We start from the raw sequence: 11,883 nt of genomic DNA, 5'->3' as shown, positions 1-11,883 counted from the left end.
TCTTGGAGCACAAAAAACAAGGTTTGGAACCCCAAAAACGGGCTTTTTAGCCCCAAAACAGGTCTTGGAGCACAAAAAAACAAGGTTTAGAGCCCCAAATATGGGCTGTTTAGCCCCAAAACTTCGTCTTGGAGCACAAAAAAACAGGTTTTGGAACCCCCAAAATGGGCTTTTTAGCCCCAAATTGGGTCTTGGAGCACAGGAAACAACGTTTGGAACCCCAAAAATGGGCTTTTTAGCCCCAAAACGGGTCTTGGAGCACAAAAAACCAAGGTTTGGAACCCCAAAATGGTCTTTTTAGCCCCAAAACGGGTCTTGGAGCACAAAAAAACAAGGTTTGGAACCCCAAAATGGGGTTTTTAGCCCCAAAATGGTTTGGAACCCCAAAATTGGGGTTTTTAGCCCCAAAAGGGGTCTTGGAGCACAAAAAACAAGGTTTGGAACCCCCAAAATAGGCTTTTTAGCCCCAAAACAGGTCTTGGAGCACAAAAAACAGGGTTTGGATCTCAAAAAAATGGGGTTTTTAGCCCCCCAAAATGAGCTTTTCAGCCCCAAAATGGGGGTTTTAGCCCCCCAAAATGAGCTTTTTAGCCCAAAAATGGGGGTTTTGCCCCCAAAAAGAGCATTTTAGCCCCAAAATGTTTTTTTTTGCCCCCAAAATAAGCTTTTTAGCCCCAAAATGGGGGGTTTTAGCCCCACAAAAAGAGCATTTTAGCCCCAAATGTGGGGTTTTTGCCCCCCAAAATGAGCTTTTTAGCCCAAATAAACGGTGTTTTTAGCCCCAAAATGGGGTTTTTAGCCCCCCCAAAATGAGCTTTTCAGCCCCAAAATGGGGTTTTTAGCCCCAATAAATGGGGTTTTTAGCCCCAAAATGTTTTTTTTGCCCCAATAAATCAGCTTTTTAGCCCTCCAAAATGATCTTTTTTGCCCCAAAATGGTGGGTTTTTGCCCCCAAAATGATCTTTTCAGCCCCAAAATGGGGTTTCGTGCCCCAAAACGGTCCTTTTCACCCCAAAACCCCCGTCCCCCCCAAAGACAAACAAGAGCTGAGCCGTCCGTCCCGCCCCGCCGTTATTGCAGACCCAAAACCGCGGGGTTTGAGCCCAAATCGGGGCTGCGGAACTAGAGGTTTTTGGGCTTGGAGATGAGGTCATCGTGGCCCTGATGGCGGACCCAAAACCACGGGTTTTGAGCCCAAATCGGGGCTGCGGAACTAGAGGTTTTTGGGCTTGGAGATGACGTCATCGTGGCCTTGATGGCGGACCCAAAACCGCGGGTTTTGAGCCCAAATCGGGGCTGCGGAACTAGAGGTTTTTGGGCTTGGAGATGACGTCATCGTGGCCTTTATTGCAGACCCAAAACCGCGGGGTTTGAGCCCAAATCGGGGCTGCGGAACTAGAGGTTTTTGGGCTTGGAGATGACGTCATCGTGGCCTTGATGGCGGACCCAAAACCGCGGGTTTTGAGCCCAAATCGGGGCTGCGGAACTAGAGGTTTTTGGGCTTGGAGATGACGTCATCGTGGCCTTGATGGCGGACCCAAAACCGCGGGTTTTGAGCCCAAATCGGGGCTGCGGAACTAGAGGTTTTTGGGCTTGGAGATGACGTCATCGTGGACACGATGGCGGACCCAAAACCGCGGGTTTTGAGCCCAAATCGGGGCTGCGGAACTAGAGGTTTTTGGGCTTGGAGATGACGTCATCGTGGCCCCGATGGCAGACCCAAAACCGCGGGTTTTGAGCCCAAATCGGGGCTGCGGAACTAGAGGTTTTTGGGCTTGGAGATGACGTCATCGTGGCCTTGATGGCAGACCCAAAACCGCGGGTTTTGAGCCCAAATCGGGGCTGCGGAACTAGAGGTTTTTGGGCTTGGAGATGACGCCGTCGGGGTAGAGCTGCTTGAAGTGCGCCACCACGTCCGGGTCCAGCAGGTGGATCCCGTCCAGCTGGTTCCCCAGCGTGATCCTAATTAATTAGGGCATTAATTAATTAATTAGTCATTAATTAGCTCATTAACCACCGATTAACCATTAATTCAGTAACCGAGCTCGTCAGGTCACCCCTAATTCGTTACGTGGGCCCCTTAGCTCAGCGTTCATTGATCGGGGTCATTAATTAATCAGGTCCGTTAATTAATTAGTAATCAGAGTCGTTAGGACCGTTAAGCATTGATTCGCTAACCGTTATTTAATTAGCGTCATTGGTTAATCGTTAGCAATTAATTACTAGTGAGCTATCGATTAACGATTAAGGAGCTATTAGTTGACGATTAATTAGCCATCAGGGAGCTATTAATTAACCATTATCTATTAGTGAGCTATTAATTGACTTTTAAGGAGGCATTATTTGACTATTAGTTAGCCACTAATGCGCTATTAATTAGCTATCAATTAGCCATTAATTAACTCTTAGCAAACTGTTAATTATTAGGAAGCCATGACTTTACTTAAATAGCCATTAATGAGCTAGATAATTAGGTATTATTTAGCCATTAATTATTAGGGAGCTATTAACTATTAGGGAACCGTTAATTAACTATTAATTAACCATTAAGGTGCTATTAATTAGCTGTCAATTAACCATTAACTATTAGCTAGTTATTAATTATTAGGGAGCCATTAATTGACTCAATTAGCCACTAATGAGCTGTTAATTAGCTCTTGCCTGTTCATTATCAGTGCGCTATCAATCAACTATTAGGGAGATACTAATTGTTCATTCACCATTAGTCGTTAATGGGATCCATTAATTAGTACTTATTAATTAGCTATTATTGAGCAACCAAGTCGCTTTAAACGAGCTATTAAGCAACTATCAACAAGCTATCAACGATCGATTAATTAGCCGTTAATTAGTCCCTAACTAGCCGCTAATGTGATCCATTAATTATTAATTAGCTATTAATGCGTTATCATTGAACTACCAAATCGCTTTAAACGAGCTATTCAGCAACTATCAGCAAGCTATCAACGATCGATTAATTAGCCGTTAATTAGTCGCTAATTAGACGCTATTACTTAGCTATTAACGCGTTCTCATTGCGCTACCAAGTCGCTTTAACCGAGCTATTCAGCAACTATCAACGAGCTCCCAACGCTGGGTTAATCAGCCGCTGATTAGCCGTTAATTAGATGCTAATCAGGCGCTAATGAGATGCTAATGAGATGCTAATGAGCGGTACCAGTTGGGCTGGACGTTGTGTGGCCGCCCGAAGAGCTCGATCTTGCGCGTGCCGGGCGAGAGCCGCTCGATCATGCCGTAGATCTCGTCGGGCTTGTGGCTCGTCGAGCGCACCTGATTGGCCACGCCCCTCATTAGCATAACGCCGTGCTAATTAGTGACGTCATCGGCGACGTCATTAACGGGGGGGGGGGGGTAACCTCGGCCACGATGACGTCGCAGTCCAAGCCGCGGTTGAAGCCTTGGGGGTTGCCCTTCACCCCCACCTAGGAAAAGGAGGGGTTTTTTTGACCCAAAATGACCCAAAATCCCACTTTCTGGACCCAAAAGGAGACCTCTTGAGACCGAAATCTGACTTCTGCGCCCCAAAAGGCAGCTTTGGGAACCCCAAAATCCACCCTTTTCACCCCAAAATCCCACTCTAGAACCCCCAAAATCCACCCTTTTCACCCCAAAATCCCACTCTAGAACCCCCAAAATCCCCCTTTTTCACCCCAAAACCCGACTCCAGGACCCCAAAATCCCCCCTTTCCACCCCAAAATCCCACTCTAGAACCCCCCCAAAATCCCCCTTTTCACCCCAAACCCCACCCAGAACCCCAAAAAAAATCCTTTTCCACCCCAAAATCCCACTCTAGAACCCCCAAATCGCCCTTTTTCACCCCAAAACCCGACTCCAGGACCCCAAAATCCCTTTTTTTCACCCCAAACCCCACTCTAGGACACCCAAATCCTTTTCAACCCCAAAACCCGACTCCAGGACCCCAAAATCGCCCTTTTCCTCCCCAAAAAATCACTTTTCCACCCCAAAATCCCCCTTTTCCACCCCCAAAAAAATCACTTTTCCACCCCAAATTCCCCCTTTTTCACCCCAAACCCCCACTCTAGAACCCCAAATCCTCCATTTCCACCCCAAAATCCCACGCTAGAACCCCAAAACCCCCCTTTTCCACCCCCAAAAAAAATCACTTTTCCACCCCAAAATCCCCCTTTTTCACCCCAACCCCCCCCCTCCCGGACCCAAAATCCCCTTTTCCACCCCAAAACCCCCCTCCCGGACACAGAATCCCCCTTTTCCACCCCAAAATGACCCAAAATCCCCCTTTTCCCCCAAAAAATGACTCAAAATCCCCGTTTTCCACCCCAAAATGACCCAAAATCTCCCTTTTCCCCCCAAAATGACCCCAAATCGCCCTTTTCTCCCCCAAAATGACCCAAAATCGCGCTTTTTCCCCCAAAGCCCTGCCCCATACCAAGCAATGCTCCTTGCCGTGGTTGAGCCAGTGCCCGGTGCGGCCGGTGCGGATGATGCGCTGCAGCTGATTGGTCTTCACCCAGATGATCTCATCGACGCGCTCGTACCTGCCCGTTTGGGGGGAAAACGGGCCGTTTTGGGTCACTTTGGGGTGAAAAGAGGCCATTTTGGGGGTGAAAAAAGGGGCGATTTTGGGGAGCCCCAAAACTCACCCCCAGAGGTTGAGGCATTCGCGGCCCAGCTCCATGGCCCTGTGGGGAGGAGGGCGTGGGGTCACTAAGGGGGTTTTGGGGCCAAAAACGGGGGGTTTGGGGTCAATAAAGGGGTTTGGGGTCAATAAAGGGGTTTTGGGTCAATAAAGGGGTTTTGGGTCAATAAAGGGGGTTTGGGGTCAATAAAGGGGTTTTGGGTCAATAAAGGGGTTTTGGGTCCCAACAAGACCCCAATGGAAGACCCCAAAGAAGACCCCAATGCGGACCCCAATGGAAGGCCCCAAAGAAGACCCCAACGCAGACCCCAATGGAAGACCCCAAAGAAGACCCCAATGAAAACCCCAAAGAAGACCCCAATGGAAGATCCCAATGGAAGACCCCAAAGAAGACCCCAACAAAGACCCCAATGGAAGATCCCAAAGAAGACCCCAACGAAGACCTCAATGGAAGACCCCAATGGAAGACCCCAACAAAGACCCCAATGGAAGATCCCAATGGAAGACCCCAACGAAGACCCCAATGGAAGACCCCAACGAAGACCCCAATGGAAGACCCCAACAAAGACCCCAATGGAAGCCCCCCCCCCGCCCCCGATGGGAGTGGGGTTGTTGTCGACCTCCCAGTGACCCATAGGAAGAGGAAGCCCTCGTCCTGCAGCACGGGGATGTTGAGGCGCCGCATCTCGTCGTCGGTGAGCGTCCCGTAGGGCAGCTCCATGTGGATGTCCCAGGGCGGGTCGGCCATCACCACCGCGAACTTGCCCAGGATGCTCACGTCCAGGTACCGGATGTCGCAGCAGATCCACTGGGGAAGGGGACACACCGAAATTCAGCAGGATGCCTCAAAAGTCCATCAAAATACAACTAAATTCATCAAAATACAGCAAAAGTCCATCAAAATACAACTAAATTCCATCAAAATACAACTAAATTCATCAAAATACAACTAAATTCATCAAAATACAACTAAATTCATCAAAATACAACTAAATTCATCAAAATACAACTAAATTCATCAAAATACAACTAAATTCATCAAAATACAGCAAAAGTCCATCAAAATACAACTAAATTCATCAAAATACAACTAAATTCATCAAAATACAGCAAAAGTCCATCAAAATACAACTAAATTCCATCAAAATACAACTAAATTCATCAAAATACAACTAAATTCCATCAAAATACAACTAAATTCATCAAAATACAGCAAAAGTCCATCAAAATACAACTAAATTCATCAAAATACAACTAAATTCATCAAAATACAGCAAAAGTCCATCAAAATACAACTAAATTCATCAAAATACAACTAAATTCCATCAAAATACAACTAAATTCATCAAAATACAACTAAATTCATCAAAATACAACTAAATTCATCAAAGTACAACTAAATTCATCAAAGTACAACTAAATTCATCAAAATACAACTAAATTCATCAAAATACAACTAAATCCATCAAAATACAACTAAATCCATCAAAATACAACTAAATTCATCAAAATACAACTAAATTCATCAAAATACAACTAAATTCATCAAAATACAACTAAATTCCATCAAAATACAACTAAATTCATCAAAATACAACTAAATTCATCAAAATACAACTAAATTCATCAAAATACAGCAAAAGTCCATCAAAATACAACTAAATTCATCAAAATACAACTAAATTCATCAAAATACAACTAAATTCATCAAAATACAACTAAATTCCATCAAAGTACAACTAAATTCATCAAAATACAACTAAATTCATCAAAATACAGCAAAAGTCCATCAAAATACAACTAAATTCATCAAAGTACAACTAAATTCATCAAAATACAACTAAATTCATCAAAATACAACTAAATTCATCAAAATACAACTAAATTCCATCAAAATACAACTAAATTCATCAAAATACAACTAAATTCATCAAAATACAACTAAATTCATCAAAATACAACTAAATTCATCAAAATACAACTAAATTCATCAAAATACAACTAAATTCATCAAAATACAACTAAATTCCATCAAAATACAACTAAATTCATCAAAGTACAACTAAATTCATCAAAATACAGCAAAAGTCCATCAAAATACAACTAAATTCATCAAAATACAACTAAATTCCATCAAAATACAACTAAATTCATCAAAATACAACTAAATCCATCAAAATACAACTAAATCCATCAAAATACAACTAAATTCATCAAAATACAGCAAAAGTCCATCAAAATACAACTAAATTCCATCAAAATACAACTAAATTCATCAAAATACAACTAAATTCATCAAAATACAACTAAATTCATCAAAATACAACTAAATTCATCAAAATACAACTAAATTCATCAAAATACAACTAAATTCATCAAAATACAGCAAAAGTCCATCAAAATACAACTAAATTCATCAAAATACAACTAAATTCATCAAAATACAGCAAAAGTCCATCAAAATACAACTAAATTCCATCAAAATACAACTAAATTCATCAAAATACAACTAAATTCCATCAAAATACAACTAAATTCATCAAAATACAGCAAAAGTCCATCAAAATACAACTAAATTCATCAAAATACAACTAAATTCATCAAAATACAGCAAAAGTCCATCAAAATACAACTAAATTCATCAAAGTACAACTAAATTCATCAAAATACAACTAAATTCATCAAAGTACAACTAAATTCATCAAAATACAACTAAATTCATCAAAATACAACTAAATTCATCAAAATACAGCAAAAGTCCATCAAAATACAACTAAATTCATCAAAGTACAACTAAATTCATCAAAATACAACTAAATTCATCAAAATACAACTAAATTCCATCAAAATACAACTAAATTCATCAAAGTACAACTAAATTCCATCAAAATACAACTAAATTCCATCAAAATACAACTAAATTCCATCAAAGTACAACTAAATTCATCAAAGTACAACTAAATTCCATCAAAATACAACTAAATTCATCAAAATACAACTAAATTCATCAAAATACAACTAAATTCATCAAAATACAGCAAAAGTCCATCAAAATACAACTAAATTCATCAAAGTACAACTAAATTCATCAAAATACAACTAAATTCATCAAAATACAACTAAATCCATCAAAATACAACTAAATTCATCAAAATACAACTAAATTCATCAAAATACAACTAAATTCCATCAAAATACAACTAAATTCATCAAAATACAACTAAATTCCATCAAAATACAACTAAATTCATCAAAGTACAACTAAATTCATCAAAATACAACTAAATTCATCAAAATACAACTAAATTCATCAAAATACAACTAAATTCATCAAAATACAGCAAAAGTCCATCAAAATACAACTAAATTCATCAAAGTACAACTAAATTCATCAAAATACAACTAAATTCATCAAAATACAACTAAATTCATCAAAATACAACTAAATTCATCAAAGTACAACTAAATTCATCAAAATACAACTAAATTCATCAAAGTACAACTAAATTCATCAAAATACAACTAAATTCATCAAAATACAACTAAATTCATCAAAATACAGCAAAATTCCATCAAAATACAACTAAATTCATCAAAATACAACTAAATTCATCAAAATACAACTAAATTCATCAAAATACAACAAAATTCCAACAAAATTCAAGACACTTCCTGAAAATCCCAACAAAATTCAAACAAAATTCAACAGAATTCCAACAAAATTCAACAGAATTCCAACAAAATTCAACAAAATTCATCAAATTCCAACAAAATTCAAGACACTTCCTGAAAATCCCAACAAAATTCACCCAAAATTCACCCAAATTCCAACAAAATTCAACAGAATTCCAACAAAATTCAACAGAATTCCAACAAAATTCAACAAAATTCATCAAATTCCAACAAAATTCAAGACACTTCCTGAAAATCCCAACAAAATTCACCCAAAATTCACCCAAATTCCAACAAAATTCAACAAAATCCAACAAAATTCATCAAATTCCAACAAAATTCAAGACACTTCCTGAAAATCCCAACAAAATTCACCCAAATTCCAACAAAATTCAACAAAATTCCAACAAAATTCAACAAAATCCAACATAATTCATTAAATTCCAACAAAATTCAAGACACTTCCTGAAAATCCCAACAAAATTCACCCAAATTCCAACAAAATTCAAGACACTTCCTGAAAATCCCAACAAAATTCACCCAAAATTCACCCAAATTCCAACAAAATTCAACAAAATCCAACAAAATTCATCAAATTCCAACAAAATTCAAGACACTTCCTGAAAATCCCAACAAAATTCACCCAAATCCACCCGAATTCCAACAAAATTCAACAAAATTCCAACAAAATTCAACAAAATCCAACATAATTCATTAAATTCCAACAAAATTCAAGACACTTCCTGAAAATCCCAACAAAATTCACCCAAATTCCAACAAAATTCAACAGAATCCCAACAAAATTCACCCAAATCCCAACAAAATTCAACAGAATCCCAACAAAATTCACCCAAATCCACCCGAATTCCTTCGAAATTTCCCCCAATTCCACCACCCCCCTTGCAATCCCCCCCTGCTCCCCATTACCTGCGGTGGGAAGAGCCGATCGGCGCCCGCGTCGCTCCCCCCGGGGGGCCGGGCCAGCTCCTTGGGGGGGGGGCTGCGCTGGCGTGGGGCGGCGGCGGGGGGGCTGTGGGGCGGCGCCGTGGGGCCGGCGTCGATCTCGTAGTGCACGTACTTGCAGGTGTCCATGTGGAAGCAGGTGTTGAGGAAGGAGCAGTCCCCCAGGGACTCGTCCGTGTGCTTGTTGATGATGCGCCTGTGGTTGTGGGGTGGGCACGCGCGGACGTTGCGGGGCATTGGGGGCCACGCGGGTCCTTAGACAACAGGGATCTGTGGAGCTATGGGCGGGGAACGGGGCTCTATGGGTCGCTCCATGGCTCTATGGCTCTATGGGTCGCTCTATGGGTCACTCTATGGCTCTATGGGTCGCTCTACGGCTCTATGGGTGGCTCTATGGGTCATTCTGTGGCTCTATGGGTCGCTCTATGGCTCTATGGGTGGCTCGGTGGCTCTATGGCTCTATGGGTCGCTCTATGGGTCGCTCTATGGCTCTATGGGTCACTCTATGGCTCTATGGGTCGCTCTACGGCTCTATGGGTGGCTCTATGGGTCATTCTGTGGCTCTATGGGTCGCTCTATGGCTCTATGGGTCACTCTATGGGTCACTCTATGGCTCTATGGGTCACTATGGCTATATGGGTGGCTCTATGGGTCTATGGGTCTATGGGTGGCTCTATGGGTCTATGGCTCTATGGGTCACTCTATGGGTCACTCTATGGCTCTATGGGTCGCTCTATGAGTGGCTCTATGGGTGACTCTATGGGTTGCTCTATGGCTCTGTGGGTGGCTCTATGGGTCTATGGGTGGCTCTATGGGTCTATGGATGAGTCACTCTATGGGTTTATGGGTGGCTCTATGGGTCTATGGCTCTATGGGTGGCTCTATGGCTCTATGGCTCTATGGGTCGCTCTATGGGTCACTCTATGGCTCTATGGGTCACTCTATGGCTCTATGGGTCACTATGGCTATATGGGTGGCTCTATGGGTCTATGGCTCTATGGGTCGCTCTATGGGTCTATGCATGGCTCTATGGGTCGCTCTACGGCTCTATGGGTGGCTCTATGGCTCTATGGCTCTATGGGTCGCTCTATGGCTCTGTGGGTGGCTCTATGGGTCTATGGGAGGCTCTATGTGTCTATGGATGGGTCACTCTATGGGTTTATGGGTGGCTCTATGGCTCTATGGCTCTATGGGTGGCTCTATGGCTCTGTGGGTGACTCTATGGGTCGCTCTATGGCTCTATGGGTGGCTGTATGGGTCACTGTATGGGTCTATGTGTGGCTCTATGGGTCTATGGCTCTATGGGTCACTCTACGGCTCTATGGGTGGCTCTATGGGTCTATGGGTCACTCTGTGGCTCTATGGGTCGCTCTATGGCTCTATGGGTGGCTCTATGGCTCTATGGCTCTATGGGTCGCTCTATGGGTCACTCTATGGCTCTATGGGTCACTCTATGGCTCTATGGGTCACTATGGCTATATGGGTGGCTCTATGGGTCTATGGCTGTATGGGTGGCTCTATGGCTCTATGGGTCGCTCTATGGCTATATGGGTTGCTCTATGGCTCTGTGGGTCGCTCTATGGCTCTATGGGTCGCTCTATGGCTCTATGGGTCACTCTATGGCTCTATGGGTTGCTCTATGGCTCTATGGGTCACTCTATGGCTCTATGGGTCACTCTATGGGTTGCTCTATGGCTCTACGGGTCTATGGCTCTATGGGTTGCTCTATGGCTCTATGAGTGGCCCTATGGGTCTATGGGTCACTCTGTGGCTCTATGGGTCGCTTTATGGCTCTATGGGTCTATGGCTCTATGTGTGGCTCTATGGGTCGCTCTATGGGTCTATGCGTGGCTCTATGGGTCACTCTATGGCTCTATGGATGGCTCTATGGGTCATGTATGGGTCACCCTATGGGTTTATGGGTGGCTCTGTGGCTCTATGGATGGCTCTATGGGTCTATGGCTGCATGGGTCGCTCTATGGGTGTCTCTATGGGTCTCTATGGGTCACTCTATGGGTCTCTCTATGGGTCTCTATGGGTCTCTATGGGTCCCGCTATGGGTCGCTATGGGTCGCTATGGGTCTCACCGGAAGTGCAGGCGGCGGCAGGGCCGCTCGGCGCCGCTGGCCCTCACGCACTCTGGCTCTATGTCTCTATGGGTCACTCTATGGGTCTCTATGGGTCTCTATGGGTCCCGCTATGGGTCGCTATGGGTCGCTATGGGTCTCTATGGGTCTCTATGGGTCTCTATGGGTCTCTATGTGTCTCTATGGGTCTCTATGGGTCGCTATGGGTCTCTATGGGTCTCTATGGGTCTCTATGGGTCTCTATGGGTCTATGGGTCTATGGGTCGCTATGGGTCGCTATGGGTCTCACCGGAAGTGCAGGCGGCGGCAGGGCCGCTCGGCGCCGCTGGCCCTCACGCACTCCTCCTTGGTGCCGTGGTCGCAGAACTCCTGGACCTGGGCGCGCCCGCGGGACCGGAACTTCTCCACGATGGATTGCTCCTTCGCCGTCGTCGTGTTGAGCAGCTCCAGGATCTCCTGGCTCACCTGACCCACAGCGACAGACCCATGGACACCGACCCAGAGACACAGACCCATAGAGA

The 11,883-nt window shown here is 43.5% G+C and overlaps 1 protein-coding gene across 1 annotated transcript; it reads right to left on the bottom strand.

Annotated features, from left to right (window-relative positions):
* Nucleotides 1-1,846: 1,846 nt before the first annotated feature.
* METTL3 (methyltransferase 3, N6-adenosine-methyltransferase complex catalytic subunit) lies at nt 1,847-11,827 on the bottom strand (the record flags this gene model as incomplete). The annotated part of the gene is made up of 8 exons (XM_057426055.1): nt 1,847-1,962; nt 3,179-3,291; nt 3,378-3,443; nt 4,431-4,539; nt 4,645-4,683; nt 5,261-5,448; nt 9,240-9,471; nt 11,652-11,827. Coding segments are annotated over 8 exons (1,035 nt in total), but the record flags the coding sequence as incomplete, so codon positions are not given.
* Nucleotides 11,828-11,883: the final 56 nt, after the last annotated feature.

The sequence above is a fragment of the Pezoporus wallicus genome, unplaced genomic scaffold, assembly GCF_028554395.1.
Source record: "Pezoporus wallicus isolate ANWC-B61680 ecotype Strahan unplaced genomic scaffold, APGP_CSIRO_Pwel_v1 contig_14051, whole genome shotgun sequence".
In the NCBI taxonomy this organism is placed as follows: domain Eukaryota; kingdom Metazoa; phylum Chordata; class Aves; order Psittaciformes; family Psittacidae; genus Pezoporus; species Pezoporus wallicus.
This window is presented reverse-complemented; position numbering and strand designations above follow the sequence as displayed.